Genomic DNA, 19,969 nt, shown 5'->3' with positions numbered 1-19,969 from the left:
CCTGCCAAGGGTGCGGTGGCTCCTGGAAGCATTTACTGCAAGCTGGAATGAATCCAGGCCAAAACATATATGGGGTTTACCCGGGGAACCCAAGTGCAGGAACCGCGCTGCCTAGCCCCGCTCGCCTAGCCGCGAGGGTCATGGGTGGTGGACTAGGTATGATAAGGGGAAAATCAGCCCTAATTTACAAACAGCACCTAGCTGTACCTTACGTGGCAACGGAGATGTGGTATCGGGGAGCCAGGGAGGGCTGCGGGTGTTGATTTGGGAAGTCTCATGAGATCTGTTTCCGTGTCCCTATGGATCCTCTCCTTTCTGAAACGGTTGCAGTTAAGGCAGGTAGAGATTCGTTGCTTTGGGCTGTCGGATGTGGCTGGAATTGGCCAATGTATTCAAAACGTTGCTCAAGAGGGACTGGCAGACATCTCATTTCCGTAGGAAATCAGGCTAAAAATAGGGAAGGAACATAACAGACTTTTTTTTTTTTTCCCTTGACCTCCCCCCCCCCAGCTGGAAATGAGCTTTTGTCCTCAAATCTGAGCATTAGAGCCCCTGTCATTTGCTTCTGGCCTCCAGATGTAGGCAAGGCACAAAACATGTCTTTCGTCAGCTTTGCAGAAGCAGCACAGGAGCGTGGTCGTTGCAAGCGAAGGATGTGCAGAGAGAGAGAGGCCAGGAACCATATGCTAGTTTGCGACAGCAAGATGCATTTCTGGACGGGTCCTGCTTGCCCTGGGAAGAGCAAGCCCATCTGCAGAACAGCGCAGGTGGGAATGGTTTGGGGCTCCCAAACTGCAGAGCTGGGGGCTGGTTTGGAAGGAGGGGACTGAAATTTTGTGAGCTCAACTCCTTGCTGCTCGGTCCTATCTGCTCCTCGGCCGGCAGTGCTCGCGGCGGAGTCGCTGGCTCTCGGCGTCTCCTCCCCACCTTTTCCGCTTGCTTTCTCCCCCTTGACGCACCCGCGTGACCGTCTCCCTCTCCAGCCAGAGCTTTGTCCCATCAGCGTTAACAGATACGGGTCTTCTGTTGGCTGCAGCACTGCTTTGATGTCCTTTCCCTCTGTTGAAGGTGAGATGCCCACTTGACCTACTGGTCGCACGCTGGTGTCTCCTGTGGGCACCAGCACGGCTTAGTTTTGACACATGATAGGGACTATAAATATAGGGCAGGTCTCATGTTACCTTGATCGCCGTCCAAGGCAGCGCAGATGATCTGCGCTCTGCTGCGAGCAAAGTCACCCGGCTTTGCCGGGCGAAGAGGTCCCCTGTGCCAGGGAAAGGACTGGAGCCTGAAGAAAAGAGGCCAGACCCACATGTGCTCCCTTGGTCGGGTCTCCTCTGCGGGTGTCACTCTGCCATGTGTGTCCCAGAGTTGGGGTGTTGCCGTCACCTCTCCTTCCTCCCGGTGCTTTGCCACCCGCCGGGGCGAGTTTGGGCTTTGCCGGTGCCCGGGCGCACACGCACCCCCCACCCCCTGCTCGGGGGCTTCATGCCGCGACGTTGGCTGTCGCCTGAGGCCAAATCTCCGCTCTTGGGTGCCGACGGGGACCGCAGCCGCCCGTTTCGGGGCTCGGCTGCGGGGAGCGAAAGGCCGGCGGCGAAGCCCACGGCACCTCTTTATCATCCCGGCCCTCGGGGCAAAAAAAGCCGCAAGCGCGACGTGGGGGGCTATTTTGGAAGGGGGGGGAGAGATCCCACCCCAAAGCCGCCGCCGGCTTCAGCGCAGCCCCCCCGAGCGGGAGCAGAGCGGAGAGGGGGGGGTGTCGCCACCTCCCCGCAGCGAGGAGGAGGAGGAGGAGGAGGAGGAAGAGGCAGAGCGCAGCCCGGCGCTGCGGGGCGGAGCGCGGAGCTGCCGCCGCTGCCCCGGCGCCGGCATGAGCTTCCCGCGGCCGCTGCGGCGCTCGGTGAGCCTGAGCCCCGGGCGCAGCCTGCGCCTCGTCGTGCTGGGCCAGGGCGCCGTGGGCAAGACAGGTAGGAGGGCGAGAGCGGGGCTCCGCCGCCGCCTCGGAGTTTGCCGGGGCGCCGCTCAAGTTGCGTCGCCGGCGGGCCGCTCGCCGGGGCATCCTTCCTCCGCGGCATCCTTCCTCCGCGGCGCCGAGCTCGCGCGTCGGCTTGGGGAGCGTTTGGAGGTTTCGGAGGTCGGCAGCGGCGGGGGGGAGAGGTGGTTTGGGAGTTGCGTCCGGATGTCAACGGCTCCTCGGAGCAGGAGCCTGGAAGAGCGGCTCCGAGAGCGCGACCCCGCTCCCTAAATCGGCGGCGTGACCGCGGCGGCCCAGCTGCAGCCTGGCCGCTTCGGGGGTCTCCAGCGGGAGCCCGCCGCGGGGTTATCCCCGCTCCGGGCGGAGGGGAAAACGCTCCTTATATGGCCCCTTGGCTGTGCTTTCGCCCTCCAGCCACCCCGGCCTGGCAGCTCCTCCCGTGCTCTCGCGCCTGGGTTTTATCCGTGTGATTTGGCCGCTCTCGCGCACCGGCGGCTGGAGGTGGCCACCTCTGCGTGGAGCCACCAGCCAAGTGGTGGGAGATGTCCACCAGCCCCGAGCAGCGTCGGCACGAGCGGGACAGATGCCCATGGCATCGCGCTCACCCAGCCCGTTGCCACTGCCTTTCCCGGGCTCTTCCCACGGTGCTGGAGGGCCTTCGGCCTCGGCGCCCCTTTGGTGAGATCTTTTGGTCCTGGGGGGACGATGCAGCAGCTGTCACAACATGAAGCACGTGCAAAACCGGTGCAGCATCAGGGCTAGAAATTCGCTGCTGTTTGATCTGATGATCCGAACCGGCTTTTCCTGCTGTGCTTTGGTTTGGTTTTATTTTGTTGTGCTGTTTTCCCCCAGCGTTAACAGTACGGTTCATCACCCGGAGGTTCATCGGAGACTATGACCCAACCCTGGGTAGGTAAAGCCCTTCTTCACCGCTGCCCCCGCTCCCATCGGCATCCCTTTTCCTTCATTTTCAGTGGGTCACGAGGGCGAAATCCGCGGTGGAGGTGGCTTTTACGGGGAGGGAGGTGCTGGGGCTGCTTTTCTTTTCTTTTTTTTTTTTTTTTGGCTTGTATTTGGGTTTGGGGAGATCTTTGAGCACCTGTTTTTTGGAAACTGAGCTGCTGCAGGAAGAACATCTCAAAAAACAGCTGGTCGCTGGCCATTTTTATATATATATTTTTATATGTATGTTATATATATATGTGTGTGTTTTTATATATACTTTTTTATATATGTGTGTGTGTGTGTATATATATATTTGCAGTGGGGACACGTGGTGGTGTCAGAGGTGCTTGCAGCGGGTGGCAACTTGCTTCTCCGGTGTGGCCGGTGGCCAGGCTGGTGGCACCTCTCACACCCGTCCGTCTGTCCCCCCTCCCCAGAAATGATTTACAGGCACGTGGCCGTCATCGACGGGGACATGGTGCACTTCGAGATCCTCGACACCGCAGGGCAGGTGAGCGGGGAAGCCCCCGGGGAGGTGCAAGCCCCACCGTCCGGTCGCCGAAACGCTCGCACGGAGGAAGGATGCTCTGGAGACGCCGGCGCTGGGTTTAGGTCTCCTCGCGTCCCCTCCGGCGCGGCGCAGCTTCTCGCCTGACCGTTTGGTGCTTCCTCTGCCAGGAGGAAGACTCCCTGCAGATCGAGGAGAAGATCAAGTGGGGCGACGGCTTCGCCGTGGTCTACTCGGTGACGGACCGCTGCAGCTTCGACGAGGTGGTGCGCCTCTGCTTCCTCGTCAACCACCTCCACGGCAGCCCCAAGCGCCCCGCCGGCGCCGACCAGCCGCCCGTCGTCCTCGTGGCCAACAAGAAGGACTTGCAGTACGACCGCATGGTGTCCACCGAGGAGGGCCAGAGCCTCGCCAAGGCCTTGAAGCTGCCTTTCTACGAGATCTCCACCCGCGACAGCTACGAGGAGACGGTGGCCGTGTTCGGCTGCCTCTACCAGGAGCTCCTGAGACAGGGGCACTTCTCCCCGGGCTCCTTCAAGAGGCGGACGGCCTCCAAGCTGGTGGAGAAGATCCCCAAGATGCAGGCGAGCTCCACCTTGACGTCGGCGGGCCGCAGCCTCAGCTTCAACTCCTTCAGGGACTACATCCCCGAGTGAGCGTCCCCGGGCCGGCGCCGCCGCCTCCGGGGACCTTCTCAGGCCCGCGGCGGGGGGGGTTCTGGTTTTAACGTGGATCGGCCGGGACGGCCTCCCCCCCCCCCCTCCTCCTCTCTCCGCTCACGCCCCAAATGCCCGTTAATCCCTGGCTTTTCTGCAAAACGACAAAAAAAAGCATTTATTACCGTTTCAGGCTCCCCGGCGCTCTCTCTTTGGATGCCACCATGAATAAAACGCCTGCGCTGGGCGCCGCTGCCGGGGGGGCACGAGGGTGGCCAGGGGGTCCCGGGAGCCGGCAGCACCTCGCAGGGCTTTATTTTTTATTAGTTTTATTCTTTTTAAGAGGGTTTGTCCTCGGTTTGGGTGTTGTTTTCTTTTTTGCGGGGTTTCGCAGCGCATCCAGCAGATGGGGATATCGGCCCGGCGCTGGGATAACTCGGCGCTGCCGGGCTGCTCCCGGGCCCCGCGCGGGGAAAAGCGCCAATTTTTCCCCTTATTTTTGGCAAACCCCCGCGTTTCTCTTTTTAAAAACTAAAGGAGCCTCCCCGGCACGGACAGGGCGCGCCGCTGCGAAGCTCCGGCCCCGGCACGTCGGGGCTTCGGGAAAATATTGATAGTAAGGGCCGGCCCGTCTCGGCGGGCAGGTTCCTGCGGCGCGCGGGGCTCGGTTTCCGTACGGGATGGCTTTGCGTGGTGTTCGGGTTTTATTAATTATTAAATAATTCCGTTATTACCCATCTTTGTTTCCAGTCCCGACACCTTGTTTGTAGCGTATTTGGTGAGAAAAAGTATCGTTTCGCCCATCCTTTTTTATTATTATTATTTTCCCCTGTGTTTTAACCAGTGCCCAGAAGCAGCAGAGCTTTGCAGTGCTGCAGCTTCCTCCCAGGTGGATTCTCAGGTGTCTAATAGGGTTGATCCCTAGCTGCTGCCACTCAGGTGCCTGTTTTTCCAGCCTCAGCTGGGGGAAGCTGGCGTTAACCCCTTTTTCGGCTCTTCCCCTGGGAATAACTGCCCTGCCGGAGCTGAGGATAGGCACAGCCCGGCCGGCAGCGGGAGACGCCTCGTCTTAGGTGTCGCCCGTGGGTGCCGTGGGATCGAATAGCCTCGGCCATCGCCGCCCTCCGCTTCCCGCGGCTGCAGCCGGAGCTTCGCTGGCGAGCGGGGAAGAAAGCCCAGCTTTAGCCTCGGCGGTGCTGGGGAAAGGCTGCCAAGGGGAATTTTTTTCACTCTATTATTGCAAAGAGGGATTGAGGTTCAATTTTTTTTTTTTTCCTCTCTCTGTTTTTCTCTCCTTTGGGAGGGAGGGGAGTAATCCGAGGAGGAGCGGTTTCGCGCTCGGCGGCGAGCGGGGAAGGAGGCGAGCGGAGGCCTCGGGGCGCCATGCCGCCGGCCCGCGCCCGGCCCCCGAGCCAGCCGCCGCCGTGGGAGCCGGCGTCGACGGAGCCGCGCGAGCCCTGGCGGGGCGCCGTGGCCTGCCTCGGCGTGGCCGTCTTCTTCGTCCTCACCATCGGCGTGGTCTCGTGGCAGGCGGCGGAGGCGCCGCGGCGGGCCTGGCTGCTGCGGGGCCCCGCGGCCGGCCTGGCCTGGGAGCGCCGCGCCGGCGCCGTGCTGCTGCTGCGCCGCGGGGCCGGGCGCCCGCTGGCCGCCGTGGCCCTGGCCGCCGGGGCCGCCGCCGGGCTGCCGCTGCCCCCGGACCGCTGCCGCCCCGACGGCGGCCGCTTCTGCGGCGCCTGGGACGAGGCGGCCGAGCTGCACGTGGCCCTCGAGGAGGCCGCCGGAGCCGCCGAGTGCTACAGCCTCGCCTGGACCCCGCTGCAGCCCGGCGCCGCGCTGAAGGTAACGGCGCGGGAAAAGTGGCCTCGGGGTGGGGAAAAGTGGCCTCGGGGTGGGGAAAAGTGGGAAAAAGTGGCCCCGGCACGGGAAAAAGTGGGAAAAAGTGGCCCCGGCACGGGAAAAAGTGGCCCCGGCACAGGAAAAAGTGGGGAAAAAGTGGCCCTGGCATGGGAGAAAGTGGGAAAAAGTGGCCCTGGCATGGGAAAAAGTGGGAAAAAGTGGCCCCGGCACGGGAAAAAGTGGGGAAAAAGTGGCCCCGGCACGGGAAAAAGTGGCCCCAGCACAGGAAAAAGTGGGGAAAAAGTGGCCCTGGCATGGGAAAAAGTGGCCCTGGCACAGGAAAAAGTGGGGAAAAAGTGGCCCTGGCATGGGAGAAAGTGGCCCCGGCACGGGAAAAAGTGGGGAAAAAGTGGGGAAAAAGTGGCCCTGGCACGGGAAAAAGTGGGAAAAAGTAGCCCCGGCACGGGAAAAAGTGGTCTTAGCGTGGCCTTTGTATGGGGAAAAAGTGGCCTCGGGGTGGGAAAAAGTGGCCTTGGGGTGGTCCCTGTGTAGGAAAAAGTGGCCCCGGCACGGGAAAAAGTGGCCCTGCATGGGAGAAGTGGTCTCAGGGTGGCCCCAGCACAGGAAAAAGTCGTCTTAGTGTGGCCCTTGTATGGGGAAAAAGTGGCCTTGGGGTGGGAGAAAGTGGCCTCAGGGTGGTCTCTGCATGGGAGAAAGGGGAAAAAGTGGCCCTGGTACAGGAAAAAGTGTCCTTGGGGTGGCCCCGGCATGGCAAAAAGTGGCCCTGCATGGGAAGAGTGGCCTTGGGGTGGCCCCTGCGTGGGAAAAGTGGCCCCTGCGTGGGAAAAAGTGGCCTTGGGGTGGCCCTGGAGTGGGAAAAAGTGGCCCTGCACAGGAAGAAGTGGCCTCGGGGTGGCCCCTGCCCAGGAAAAAGTGGTCTTAGTGTGGCCTTTGTATGGGAAAAAGTGGCCCTGCATGGGAAAAGTGGCCTTGGGGTGGCCCTGGAGTGGGAAAAAGTGTTCCTGCACAGGAAAAAGTGTCCTCGGGGTGGCCCCGGCACAGGAAAAAGTGGCTTCAGCGTGGCCACTGTGCAGGAAAAAGTGGTCTCAATGCGGCCCTTTTGCGGGAAAAAGTGGCCTCGGGGTGGGAAAAGGTGGCCCTGCATGGGAAAAAGTGGCCTTGGGGTGGCCCCTGCATGGGAAAAGTGGCCCCTGCATGGGGAAAAAATGGCCCTGCATGGGAAAAAGTGGCCTCGGTGTAGTCTCTGTGCGGGAAAAAGTGGCCCCTGCATGGGAAAAAGCAGGCTCAGCACAGCACCCATGGGAGACGCAGTGGTGCCGGGTAGGGGATGGGACGGGACGGGCGCCGAAATAGCGGCCCCTCGCCGTGGGGTGCTGATGTGCTTGTGCATAGGCGGGATAAACGGAGGTTTTAAGGGGAGAAAAGTCGGGAAAGGGCTTTTTTCCGACCGCAGGCACGACGCGGCCACTCAGCGCGCGGAGCTTTACGGGGGTTTTGCTTGCGCGGCCTCCGATTTGCCGCCTTGGAGGGGGAAAAAAAGAGCTTTTTCAGACAATGCTCAGGGAGGGAAAGAGCAAAAAACAGACAAAAGAGCTGGATGCCACCGAGACGCTCGCTGGGCAGCGGGAGAGGGAACGGGATGGGGCACCCGGATGGTTTTTTTCTCCTTGGTCCCAAATCACCCTTGGGTGATTCAGGCCAGCAGAACGTGCCTGATCCATGGAAAGACAAAAGTCTCAAGAATGGGGTATTTTTTTTGCCTTTTTTCTTTTTTTTCCTCCCTAGCTGGTGCAAAGAGCTGAGCTGAAACCCGGCCCAGCTCTTGCACGCCTCGAAGATTTCCACTTTAATAATTCAGCTCTCCTTTCCCAGCCCTCAGGGAGACTTAACCTCTTCCTGCCTTCTCAGCATCCTTCCCCCAGCAGCTCCAGCTGTTAAAAACAGCTAATTTTAATAATTGTTGTGTGCAGAAGTGAAGGATTTGGCATTGCTGAGGCATCGGGTATCACGCAACTGCATTACCACTGGGTCATCAGGGTGTTTCAGAGGGATTTTCTTTTTTTAAGTTCCATCTGTCTAAAACTGTGGGGCACCTGTGGGTATTTTGAGCACTTGCCTTTTTTTCTTTTTAAAGGAAGTTAATTTTGGAGGAATGTGGTTTTTATGATTCCCGTGACAGGGCTTTCTCCATCCAGCTGCGCGTTGAACTCTGGCGTAAGGGCAAAAGGAAGCGAAAGTAGCTTTAGATTAAAACGTTAAGGCTTTTGCGGTCTTAAAGGTAAGCCAAGCGCATAAACGGCGCTCTGGGTTTTTGTTAGGATTTTTGCTTTTTTTTCCTCCTACTTCCGCCTTTTTGCACCGCTGGATGGTTTTAAATAAGCCCGCGGCGGGGCTCAGCCGCTCTCTCCGGCCGCAGGATTGCTTCTCCATGGCCAACGTCTCCTGGTACGGGGGTGCCGGCGTCCGCGCCCCGCGCTGGCCGCTCAACGCCGTGGACGCCGAGCCGCAGCCCTTCGTCATCAGCGACTTCGGCCGAAACCCCGGCGGCTACGGGCCCGTGCTGGAGGGGTACTTCTTGGCGTCGACAGGTGACCGCTGCCTTTAGTCCCCCGTTCCCTAACGCTGCCGGCACGTGAGCGGCACCCGGGCTGCTTGGGTTAGTTGGGTTTTTTGGCCTGGCTCGATGCAACACCGGGGTTTGCAACGCCTGGGGCTCGATGCAATGCCGCGAGCCCCATGTTTTCCCATAGCATTTTTACCCCGGCGTCCAGCAACACGATGCCGCCCCCGAACTGGGATGCAGGGGAGGAGGTGCGGGGACGCGGGTCTGTCCGCTCTCTGACAAGAGCGGGCACAAACCTCGCTGCAAAAGGGGGGAAAAACCCCAGAAAACCCCCTCGCCTGGGGTTTTGCAAAGCCAGCCAGGCACAGGCAGTGCAAGCCCATCATGGGGAGCGGATTAGCGCGGCGGCGAAATCACATGAGCGGCCTCACGAGATGGCGGGCGAAACAAGCCGGGCAGCGAGGGCCTTCGCGGCCGAGGGCACCTTCATCGATGGGAGGGATCCCCGGGAAATGGCCGCGCCGCACGGCTTTTTCCCCCCCTTTTTCTCGCCCCCCAAGGCGCGACGGTGACGGTGGCCCCCGACGTGCCCCTCTTCCTCTCGGTGGAGAGCGACAGGCGCTTCTGCCTCGAGAGCCCCCCCGGCAGCCCCGCGCCGGCCCTGCGCTACCGGCTGTGCGCCAGCACCGACGTGGCTGCGGCCCAGCGGCACGCGGGCGCCCGCCTCGCCCTGGAGCCCCGCCGCCCGCCCGACACCGCCCTGCTGCGGTAAGGCCCCGCTCAAAACCCCCTTCTCCCCGGGGGACGGGGATGGCGAGGCCCCGGGCTTTGGCAGGGCCGCCATGGGCGTTGGGATGCCGCCATCTTGTTTTCTCCCGCCGCCATCTTGTTTTCTCCCGCCGCCATCTTGTCTTCTCCCCGGTGCAGGTCGCCCATCTGGCACTACCGCGGCCCTGGCGGCTCGGCCGCCAAGATCAAGCGAGGCCTCCGGGCTTTCTGCAACCGCCTGCAGCGGCACCGCCTCAAGGAAGGGCTCCTGGCCCTGGGCGAGCGCTGCACGGCCGCCCTCGCCGACGCGGTATGTCCCGGCGGCCCCGCGCGGCTTTCGCGGCAGGCGGGACCCTCGTTTTCCTCCCCGCTCCGCCTTTCCACCCCGCAGGACGGCCGGAGGCAGCGGCGCGGCGCCAAGCCGCCCTGGGAGCTCTCGGCCGTGAAGCCCATGAAGCTGTCGGTGACGCTGTCGCCCTACGCCAGCGTGGCCTCGCCGCTCTTCCTGAGCTCCCTGCGGGACGGTGCCGCCGGCCGCTGGCTGAGCCTGCGCTCCCGCCCCGGCGCCTCGGTACGGAGCCGCCGCTCGGGCTCTCGAAGCCGGCGGGGGGGGGGGGGGGGGGATCGAAATTTGCCGGTGTCACGGCGTGGCCTGACCGCGTCCCTCCCGCGCCGCAGGTGCCGCTGCTGGCCCGCTGGAAAGGGCAGCTGGCCGCCCGCCTGGACGCCACCAGCGAGGCGGCGGCGAGCTGGTTGGTGGCGCGGGCCGGGCGCCTGCGGCGGGCGCTGGGCGCGGAGCACGCGGCGTTGGAGGGCGCCGAGGGCAACGCCTACCTGGAGCAGGGCCTGCGGCCGCCCGCCGGGCTGCAGGGCGACGGCTACGCCGCCGCGTTGGCCACCGTGGCCGCCACACTGGGCAATGCCACCGTCGTCACCGCCGGCGCCAGGTGGGTCCCGGGCACCCAGGTGGGCAGCGGGGCGCTCCCGGGGCAGGGTTGCTCTCGCATCGCCCCTTCTTCTTTCTTTAGTTTAATTTTATTATTGTTATTCTGTGTTTTAGAGCATAAAAACGCATGCAGGTGTTGCATCCTTTGCAATGCCACCCCCGGACAGCTGCAGCTTTTGCAGGATGCGGGGGCCAAGCCTTGGCCAGATCCCCGCGTTGGTAATTGATTGCAACAGCGAAGAAATGCCGTTTTCTCGGCTTTTATCCTTGCATAACCCATAGTATTGGTTAATAGCTGTGGGGAAATGCGGTGCTGCTTTGGTGCCGTTTCACACGGAGCCTCGCCAAAACGGCCACCGGCAGGAGTCAAAGCACGAGCGGGGACTTCAGGGCAGCCAAGGGTTGGGGTGGCTCCAAGGGGGTTTATTAGGGAGCCCAGGTGCTGCCTTGATGCACTTAAATCTGGAAAAATGCCACTCGGAGGAGAGTAATCCCTGTCCCTCGCGTATATACGGGAGCCTCATCGAAGGGTTTGTGCTTGCACCCGCAGGTCGAGCCACCTGCCGCTCTTCGTGCGGCTGAGCCCGCTGCGCCCCGACTGGAGCCACGGCGGCCTCAAGGGCCTCATCCCGGCCGCGCTGCTCTCCAGCCTCCTGGGCTACAGCTTCTTCGTCCCCGACGCCGTAGGTACGAGCTTCGCCCAGGGACGGAGCGGGGGGAAAACGTCGCCGGGTTTAACGGGCTGCTTCTCGCGTGCCGGCGGTGGGCCCAAAAGCACAGATCCTTAAATGAGAACATTTAAAAGCTCAAAAACAATCGCTGAATTGGGGCCAAGCGGCTCGTTTCCCTCCCCGAGCCTCTTCTCGGAGGTGACAGCGTTATGTAAAACTCCCCACAAATATTTGGTTAGCGGCGGAGACCCAACAGGCAGAGGCTGGCAGCCGGTGGAGCAGCCCTGTGAAACCGGGCTGCTTGAGCAATTCTGAATTTGGCCTCTATTTTTAGCCAGCTCGCCGCAGAAAACGAGCCTTATGCAATCGCTGCCTCTTGGTCCCTCCCCAAAAACGTTGAACCTGTTGGTTTCTTTTGGGGCCTTCCTGGGGCAACGCCAGCCCCAGGGTGTTTTGGTAGTGGTTTAAGTCAAATCTAGACCCACTACCTGTTTTTCTTCTGTTTTTTCTCTTTTTTTTCCCTAAGCCCCTGTCTTTTATTTCGGAGGGGAGTTGGAAGCTGCTGCTGTTCACACTGAAAAGAGAAAGCGCGTGTGCAAACCTTGCCTCCTCTTAGCATTTGCATTTGCCGCAAGCCCTTTTTTGCAGCATGCCACTAGGATTTCGGAGCTGTCCCCAGCATGTGTCCGTTGGCCTAAAGTGGCTGGATCTTTAATTGGCATCTGCTATTTGGGTGCAAGGAGGGAAGCAGGGTGGGCGATCGGGGGCCTCTTGCAAGCGGACCTGGGCTCGCCTGTCCCCGGCAGGAGGGACCCTGGCCGACGAGCTGCCGCCGGACCAGGAGCTGTACGTGCGCTGGCTGCAGATCGTGACGTTCCTGCCCGTGATGTCCTTCAGCACGCCGCCGTGGGCCTGCTGCGACGCCTGGGTACGTCCCCGCTCTCCTGCGGGTCGCCTGGCCCCGTCGGGTGCCTTTTGTGGCCAGCGCAGCCTTTGCAGTCGGTCTCCTAAAAGCCATGAAAGGCCTCCGAGGGCTGTATTTGGGGCACATCACTGCTTAAATCCCTGCCCAATGCTTGCTGGCGGTGCAGGAATATCTCCAGGCATGCCGGGGTGTATGGCTACCCACCAAGGCAGACCTTTGCACGCTCTCTCTGCCAGCAGAAGACTTCACTGCTTTGGTTAAAGGCATATATTGCCTGCCAGCAGCTGTGCCCTGACCCTGCAGGTCACATCTAAACCAGCGTTACCCACCATACCAAACCCGTGTTGTCTGGTGCAACTTGATCGGGATGTTGCAATTCAGTGGTTCAGGCTTTGGTCTCTTCCTGCAAGGAATATATACATATTTATTTATTTATTTGTATTTCTGTTTCTTGCCTGCTCGCTTTGCTGTGTATTGCGTGCAGGAACGTGTCGTGTCTCTGCCTGCAGGTCCTGAATCTCACCAGGCAATGCATCCAGCGGCACCAGGATTTTGTCGCTCCGCTCATCGTAAAATACAGCCAGGACTGGGTGGCGTGGGGCTATCCCATCATCCGGCCCGTGTGGTGGCTCAGCCCCACGGATCCGGCTGCTTTCACGATAGAGGACGAATTCCTCATCGGAGACGAGGTGAGAAATATTCCCTGTGTCAGGAGTTTATCCTTATTTTGGTACAAGAGCAGCTTGCGTTGCTGAGTTATCTCTCCGGGCTCTTTGCAAACGTGGGCAGATGTTGCACCAGGCTTTCCTCCCTTTTCAGTGCCCTCTGCCCTATTGCTGCCACAGCTGGCTCAGGAATAACGATCCCACTTGCAAACCAAGGTTTGCTATGGAAAACGTTGTTTAATGGCCAGCTTTGCTCTAAAGCTTTCTACCGGAAGACGAGCCTGGAATTTTGGCTCTCGTGCTCATATTAGTGATAATTGCAAACAAGCTAAAACCTTGTCCTTCCCCAAAAATCACATGAGCTGAAATCAGACAGTGGCAGCGCAGAAACGTGGGCTGCATTGGCGAGGTGAGATTCCCGCTCGAGATGGCGCAAACTCAAGGTGCTGTGTCTGAAGCTGCTCCGACCGCCCTCGCTTCCACTAGCAGGAAGGGGAACAAGGGTCGATCTCTATCGAGTCCTTCCCTCCAGGTATATTTAGATATAACAGTGGGGAGACCAGCAAAGCGCGCCAATTCAGCAAACGCACGCCTGGCGTGTGCCAAACCACCGCGGCGTCCCTTGCACCGGTGGCCGGGGCTTCACTGATCCACAAATGCCCTACGCTGTTTTCTCTCTCCAGCTGGTTTTTTCCCTGTAGTGGCTTTTCTATAGTTTTATTTCTTTTTTCCTCTTGCCATCTCTTCCTTCATCATCACGCGCACCCAGTTCTGCACAAATACAAATCAAAGCTTCAAATGCTCAAGTGGCTTCAAATTCAAGCCGAAGCAGCTGGGCTTTTCTCCTCTCAAAAAGGGCCGTGATTTTCTTGCAAAATTCTTCATTTAGGGTCCTGAAAACCTCTTTCCGCTTCTGAAGTGAAATAATTTATCAGGAATAAATATTCTCAGAATTGTAGAAACTGCTTTCTGTTACCTTGCAGTAGCGGGGAGGAAAAGATCTCAGGACCCCTCTGTCAACTAGGCAGCTTCAGCAATTTCGAAGTGTTCTTCTCCCATAAATCAAAAACAACAAAAAAGAAGATTTGGAAAAAAATGTGAGGGTATTGGGCAGCTAAATCTCTTGAACCTCAGCAGGAGCGAGGTGCTTTGCTCTGTGCCACTGCTTTCCAGGAGCCTCCCCTGCAGCTCAAAGAAGAATAAAGCAAATGGGAGTACATCGCTTGAGCGCAAGAGTTTTCCAGAGTTTACGTGACCTGTACCTGCGAACTAGTCCGAGCAATTTAAACTGGGATCTTTCTCCGGGCGAGGGGAGCTGGGAAGGGAGGGTTAAGCCGCACAGACAGCCGTGGGAAGCAGAAGGGAAGGAGAGGAGGGAGCAGGACGCGCCGCCTCCATCAGCACGTACACGCTCGGTGCACGAGTGCTGGCGAGTGGCTGGGCAAGCGGGGTGGGCTGTGCGTTGGCACGGGAGTTGTCTGTTCTTGGCCTCTTTCCTCTATGCTGTCTGTTTTTCCAGTTTTTGAAGGCCTCCCTTCTGGCAGCCTGGAGCTAAAGGCTGCTGAAGGAAATGGGGGCTCTTCTCCCATCCCCAGCAAAGGGTTGATTTCTGGCTGAAAGACAAGTTTCTGCTTGATTTCTTGCAGGATTACATAGCACCAATTGATTAAAAAAGGTGGCACTGAAGCGTCTGCATTGCAGGGTCGTGGGAGCAAAGAGAAATTCCCACCTCTGCCATGAATTTCCTATGCGATGTGGGCATGGCCATCTTTCCTCGAGTCTAATGTCACCTTCATCCCCCCTGTCTTGCCCGAGGGAGCTGCCGTCAGGGGTGCCCCGTGCCAGCCCCATCCTGTCCGCAGCACCAGGCCCTGTTACTTTTCTTATTTTGGATTTTCAGCTGTGGGTTCCTCTGCGGTTGCTCCCGTCCGGCTTTGGCCTCCTGGCTTGCTCGGAGCAGCTGGCGCTGCCTTCGGGTAACCCTACGTGTGCTGAAAGCGCTTCTTCTCTCAACTGCAGGTCCTGGTCGCCCCGATAACCGAAAAAGGGCAGACGTGGAGGGACATCTACCTGCCAGGAGAAGGGTGCCTGTGGATGGACACCAACTCGGCCCAGGTGTTTGACGGAGGAACCGTGCTCAGGAATTACTCCGCCAGCCTTGCAGAAGTGCCGGTTTTTGTAAAGACCTCCTAGATCTGCACACTGTCAGTTTACCTCCTTCCCACGAGAGCAGCGCTGGCCAAACGCGCTCTCTTCCTCTAAAGACAAATTCACCCCATTTGCACTTTTCCAAGAACTTTGGGTTTTTTATTTCCACAGAAACTGTTCAAATCTTTTACTATTTGCTATTATTCCAAAATAGCAAAGATACAGTAGGAGCTTTGGCACAAATATAGGTCCATGCAGAACGGCAGCCCATCTTTTTCCAGGCTTTTCCCAGGGAAACGTTTGTGTGCATCTGTTCAAGTGGGCACATTCAGCGTTTCCAGGTTCTTGGCACCCTGATCAAAGATGCTGCTCTGCCCTGACTGTGGATTGCCCAAAATCTGAGATAAACGAACATCAGATTCTGCCAGGATGGGGCTTCTGCTTTTAAAGAAAAGAAAAGAAAAGAAAAAGATATATATATATATAGCAAAATGTGTGACAGATGTAGATGTGTGATAGCTCTATCCACACGCATGGACACTGCACGTACTGAACTCTAGCTGCTCTTCCGATCCGATTCTGTGTATGATCCACCAGGAGAGTCTTCGGTGGTGAGAGACCAACTTTCGGAGTTACGGGATAACGGGAAAAGCGGGTAGACTCCAGGTCTACAGGAGGCCGATTTCTGCTGAATAAAAACAACTCAATCAAGGCAAGAAGCAGGTCTAACAGAGCGCGACGTCGACAGACAGGATGATGGCCCACCTCGAAAAGAAATACTCGAAGCGGACCAGTCCCAAGTGCCTGAAGAAGCTCACGCCATGCTGGCTGGCATCACCTACCTCTACAGCTTGCAACGCTTTGGCTTGGGAAAACCGCACCATCCCCATCTGATTTGGTTACGTCAAGGGGAAATGCCACAGTCGTGTTAGGTGAAAAAGCCAGAAAACGGACGGTAAAGGACAAAGCTCTGCAGCGGGGCAGCAGGTAACGCAGGTGAGGGGCCCCGTGCGATGCTGTCAGGCTGCACGGGGATGCATGGCGCTGGGAAGCCGGACTGTCCCTACCCTGCAGCACCTCGGCCGTGCCTTTGGGAATAGCCCCGATGTGTTTATTTTGGAAACCAGCAACGTTGCTATCCAAAGCACACGGCCGCAAGGGCAGGCGCTTGGCTGCAGCGTCTGGCACCGGCAGAGCTGCCTGGCAGCCCGCTGCAATCTCCGCACCCGGGAGGGCGCAGAAATACAATGATTTTCTGCGGCGCTAGGCGCTCAGCAGGATGTCTGTTCCCGGTGGCTGGCAAATGTGGGATGTGTTTAGAAGCTAGCGACAGCAAACACGGCTTCCAAGTGCGTCCCTGAGGCTTTACCCAGGGGGGCTGCTCTACGGGGGGAGGAAACTTTAACAGCAATGTCGTGAATCATGCACTGTCTTCGCTTTCTGCATCTCCCCTGCTTCAGCTTTGCCTCCGTCTGCAGCAGGGCTCACGGTGCCAGTCTGCCTGGGAGCAAGGGAGCAGATTCACGGGCCAGGGGTAGTATGTAGCTCTGCTGGAGACCGCTTGATACCAGCAGCAGCTTGGCCGGGGGGATTTTTTTCCTTGGAAAAAAGTTAGGTCGGAGTTTCTTATGCTTTACGGAGAGCCTTCAGGGTGCCGTGGAGCATGGGGGATCCCAAGCACCGCAGGGGACAGGCAGGCTGGGAGCAGAGGGGAAGGGTGGCAGGTCACGTCATGCTCCAGCGCGGGAGGACTTGCCCCAGCTCCTCCACCCTCGGCATCCCCCTCTCAACACGGCGGTGGCCTCTCCACCACTGCGCTTTGGACATGCCGTTCACGCTTCTGGTAGAAATAAGCCTGAAGGCTCCGGGCTCAGTGCCCATTGCTGTCTTGTGTTTTTTACACGCACAAAAGGGCCCGGCATCCGCTGCCCTTGCAGACACCCACTCAGCCCAAGCAACCATCTCTCCAAAATCCGGTTCAGCCGCAACGGCGAACGAGCAGGAAGAAAGTTCATGTTGCATCTTGGCTGCTCTGAGATCTGCACGGCAAACGCCAAAGTGCCTGAGCCAGGGCTTCTCACAGTTCGCTTGATTTTGTGCTTTTTTCCGATTGTTCCTTGTGGTGCAAGCGAAACCCTGTGTGGCCGCCCTTCCTCCGTCCGGCAGAAAGCATCCCAACGGGCAAAGCAGATGCTTGCTGGGCCGGGTAAGCACTTAGAGGGATTTTTTTAAGTGCTCAGTAACCTGAGTTATGGATCCAGATGGATGTGCAGGAGTGTGGTCCAGTCTCGTGGGAGAGAGCAGCTGAGGCTGCTGTGGAAAGCCTGGGGAGGAAAAACCCCAAACGCCTCCTTAGAAGTCTCCTCCTTTAGCAGAGCTTTTCCTCGTGTGCCGCAACGTGGCTGCGGGTTTTAGTTTACATCCAGGATATGTGCATGGAAATGGAAATTTTATAGCTGTTCTTCCTGCCTGCGGCCACAGTCCCCGGCTGCGCAGAGGGGTCCCGGCAGCGGAGGCGACCGCGGGAAAGGGTGCCGGTGCTCGTGTCGCTGACAGCTCTCCTTCGATGCATGGGTAGGTCTTGGCCTGTAACACCCTCGGACCTGCCCCTTACCCCGTCTTAACCTCCCCTTGCAGGTTTATTCTTTCTTTCTTGCTGTTGACACAAAACTGCGGGGATGGAAAGGCGAGGGCAGCTCTGGGAGAGGAGCCGCGTGGGAGCCAGGCACCGGGAGCAGCGGCTCTGGCTGCTCCTGTCTCCGAAACCCGGGGAGGGAGAGCGAGGGACGGACGTGCTTTTCCCAGCGCTGCCAAGGCGCTGAGCGGCGGCTGGCTGCTCTCTGCAGGCGTGGGGGTTTTTTTTTTTGCTCGGAGAACAACACGGCTCAAGCAGAGCTCCGACGCCGGGCCGGGTTCAGCGGCGTTATTATTGAAACAGAAATGCTGATCCTTGGGGCTGCTGCTCGCTGCCTCTCGCGTGCAGCGTTTGAGGCTTGCCTTGCCGTGCAAACCACGCTCCTCGGGGAAGTGAGGGCTCAGCTGAGGCTCAGCTTTGATTCAGGTGCTTGACCTGAAGTGAATTCAGATGATCTGGATCTCAGTTTTGAGCAAAACCCCAAATGCCTCTGGCTGCAGAGGAGAGGGAGTGTGCATCTCCTCCCGGAGCGCTAACGGGAGATTAAATCACTCCTAATCCCAGACCGTGCCAGCACTTCCCTCCAGATCCTCCTCGAGGTCAAATTTATTACAGTATCGGGGAAGGAAGGAGGCCGGCAGCAGCAGACAGCGGCTTTTTGCTATTCTTGGCCTCCAGAAAAACCATGAACTTGAACCCAGGTTTCGCGGCTGGCTGAACGTTGGAAAGGAGCAGCCTGTGCCAGCGCAGGGTGGAGGGACCTTCCCTTCCAGGCCAGCAAGTTGGGAGCACGTTCCTTCACCGGGGAGGAAGACCAGGGTCAGGCACGCTTCCCTCCTCTTCCTCCAAGCACGGTGGCCGTGTCCAGCATCAGATGCGCCAGCGCTGCTGCTTTGGAGCAGGATTGCACTCCTCGAGCTCCGGCTTTGACAGGATTTTCACCTTTTAAGTGATGGTCCCGAAAGGCTGCCCAGGAAACTCCCCTTTGCTCGGCGGAGGCTCCCCGGAGCGAGGGGCTGTGCTTCGCTCCGGGACGCAGACGCGTGCGGGGCTGCCGCTGAGCGTGGCCCGAAGAGGCAACTCGCCGACCCCCCTGCACATCCCAGCAGCTTGCGCTTAAGGCAAGTTTTATCTTTAAAAAGAAAACAGAGAGACAACATGTGATGTAAAGCCCTCTGGCAGCCTGTTTTTTCTTTTTCCACCCCCATGGCTTGTTGCCCTGTCTGTTAATTGGATATGCCTCATTTCTACCATGAATTTGCCTTAATTTGGGCTGCTGCTGCTTTGCGTCAGCAGTGCGGGACGACGGGAACCGGGAGCCTGCTGCAGCGCGGCTCCTCCGTCACGACCCGCGCGGTCCCGGGGTTACAGCGGGCATCTAACGCCAGTGCCGGCTACCAGCGTATCGCGAATACGTTTTATAGCTTGGGCGCAGTTGGATGCGGAAGAGCGTATTTGGAGTCATCAGGCTGTTAATGGAGTGTCTGCTAATGTAAATGTAATTTAAAGGATTGGCCCCCTTTGGTTTCAGCGCGCCTGGGAGCTACTTACTGTGCTCTTCCCCTCGCTTCCTACGCTCGCCCCTGCACTGAAGAGGCACTAACGTGTCCCCTTGCTAAAGCAGTTCCAGGAAACTAATAACTTGACCCTGTTGACTCACGCTGCCTGGAAAAAGTGGTTATTTTGATGAGAATCTGTGGCTTTTCCAAGCCCCACAGCTGCAGCAGGTGCTCGCACAGGGCTGCCCGCTTGGCTCGCCGCAGGTAAAACCCATCTGACCTCGTCAGCAGTAGTTTAATGCTGCTGGCATGGGTTGAGGAGCAACTCTTTGCTGGCCCAGCTTGTTGAAACCAGTAGCTGAGCTGGTCGACTTGAGATGGCAGCGAATTTGGACAGGGAGAAGCGATGAGCAGCCAGGTCACCCGAAGAGGCAGGCGAAGCAACCAGCCAAGGACACGGACACATCACCCAGCGACGCCAGGGGCTTTCAGGAAGGCACTTCAGCAGCCAACAACCACCTCGTCATCATCTCTCTTCATACCCGATCCCGAGTCACGAGGATGTACGAAAATCCCTCCTCTCATTCACGTTCCTGCGTCTCTGCCCTATGGAGAAGCCTGAAGCTGCAACTCCTGCTAAAGGTTCACCTAATAGAAAACAAAAAAGAATCTAACATACTTTTTTATTTCCATTATTTTAAGCTAATTGTCATGATTTTGTCGAGGTGAGAAAAACGATCTACGCGTGAGCTCAAGATTACTGAATTGGATGGGAATTAAATGCATGCTTCAGTAATTTCCTGAAACGTGGTCTCTGTGACTATTAATGGATAAATGCTTGCAATTTTTAATGAACTATGGTATGTAGCAAAAACAAAAATACTACCAGCACAAGCTCTTATACTTATTCTTCGTTTTAAGCACTTTATTTTACTCCACTGCCTATGCTGTTTCTTTTTTCCTACACAACAGAGGTATATGTTTGCATATTTTTCAGACATATTTATAAATCCTCCAGACTGGCAGAGTCGAAACTAGTGATTTAGGCAGGTCTCCTCATAAGAAAGAGCTTTTTACAATGTTCATGACTGATGCACTCTTATTGCTAGGTAGATTAAAAGGCCCTGCCCTGCTTCCCAGCTCCCTGAAAAAGAGCATAAAGCTTCTGCCCCGGGGGAGATTTTTAACCGTTTGCATACCTGAGA

At 58.1% G+C, this 19,969-nt stretch overlaps 2 protein-coding genes across 2 annotated transcripts; both read left to right on the top strand.

Moving 5' to 3' along the window:
• Nucleotides 1-809: 809 nt before the first annotated feature.
• LOC112991584 (uncharacterized) lies at nt 810-4,824 on the top strand. Its single transcript, XM_026114204.2, has 4 exons — nt 810-1,970; nt 2,831-2,887; nt 3,361-3,434; nt 3,602-4,824. Exons 1-4 carry the CDS (start codon nt 1,208-1,210, stop codon nt 4,085-4,087), a joined length of 1,380 nt encoding a protein of 459 aa, XP_025969989.2. The 5' UTR covers nt 810-1,207; the 3' UTR covers nt 4,088-4,824.
• Nucleotides 4,825-5,470: 646 nt separating this feature from the next.
• Nucleotides 5,471-19,671, top strand: LOC112991589 (SITS-binding protein-like). Its single transcript, XM_064513440.1, has 9 exons — nt 5,471-5,926; nt 8,361-8,532; nt 9,068-9,275; nt 9,435-9,846; nt 9,954-10,222; nt 10,772-10,908; nt 11,699-11,820; nt 12,327-12,506; nt 14,502-19,671. Exons 1-9 carry the CDS (start codon nt 5,471-5,473, stop codon nt 14,673-14,675), a joined length of 2,130 nt encoding a protein of 709 aa, XP_064369510.1. The 3' UTR covers nt 14,676-19,671.
• The last annotated feature ends 298 nt before the right edge of the window (nt 19,672-19,969 follow it).

The sequence above is a fragment of the Dromaius novaehollandiae genome, chromosome 5 (assembly GCF_036370855.1).
Source record: "Dromaius novaehollandiae isolate bDroNov1 chromosome 5, bDroNov1.hap1, whole genome shotgun sequence".
NCBI classification, from domain to species: Eukaryota; Metazoa; Chordata; class Aves; order Casuariiformes; family Dromaiidae; genus Dromaius; species Dromaius novaehollandiae.
The sequence above is the reverse complement of the archived record's forward strand: the minus strand, read 5'-3'. Positions and strand labels throughout refer to the sequence as shown.

Coding starts and splice junctions, on each gene's coding strand:
- LOC112991584 (XM_026114204.2), top strand. CDS start 1,208: ATGATCTGCGCTCTGCTGCGAGCAAAGTCACCCGGCTTTGCCGGGCGA. Junction 1,971..2,830: donor GGGCGCCGTGGGCAAGACAG/GTAGGAGGGCGA, acceptor GTTTTCCCCCAG/CGTTAACAGTACGGTTCATC. Junction 3,435..3,601: donor TCCTCGACACCGCAGGGCAG/GTGAGCGGGGAA, acceptor TTCCTCTGCCAG/GAGGAAGACTCCCTGCAGAT.
- LOC112991589 (XM_064513440.1), top strand. CDS start 5,471: ATGCCGCCGGCCCGCGCCCGGCCCCCGAGCCAGCCGCCGCCGTGGGAG. Junction 10,909..11,698: donor CTTCGTCCCCGACGCCGTAG/GTACGAGCTTCG, acceptor TGTCCCCGGCAG/GAGGGACCCTGGCCGACGAG. Junction 11,821..12,326: donor GGGCCTGCTGCGACGCCTGG/GTACGTCCCCGC, acceptor CTCTGCCTGCAG/GTCCTGAATCTCACCAGGCA.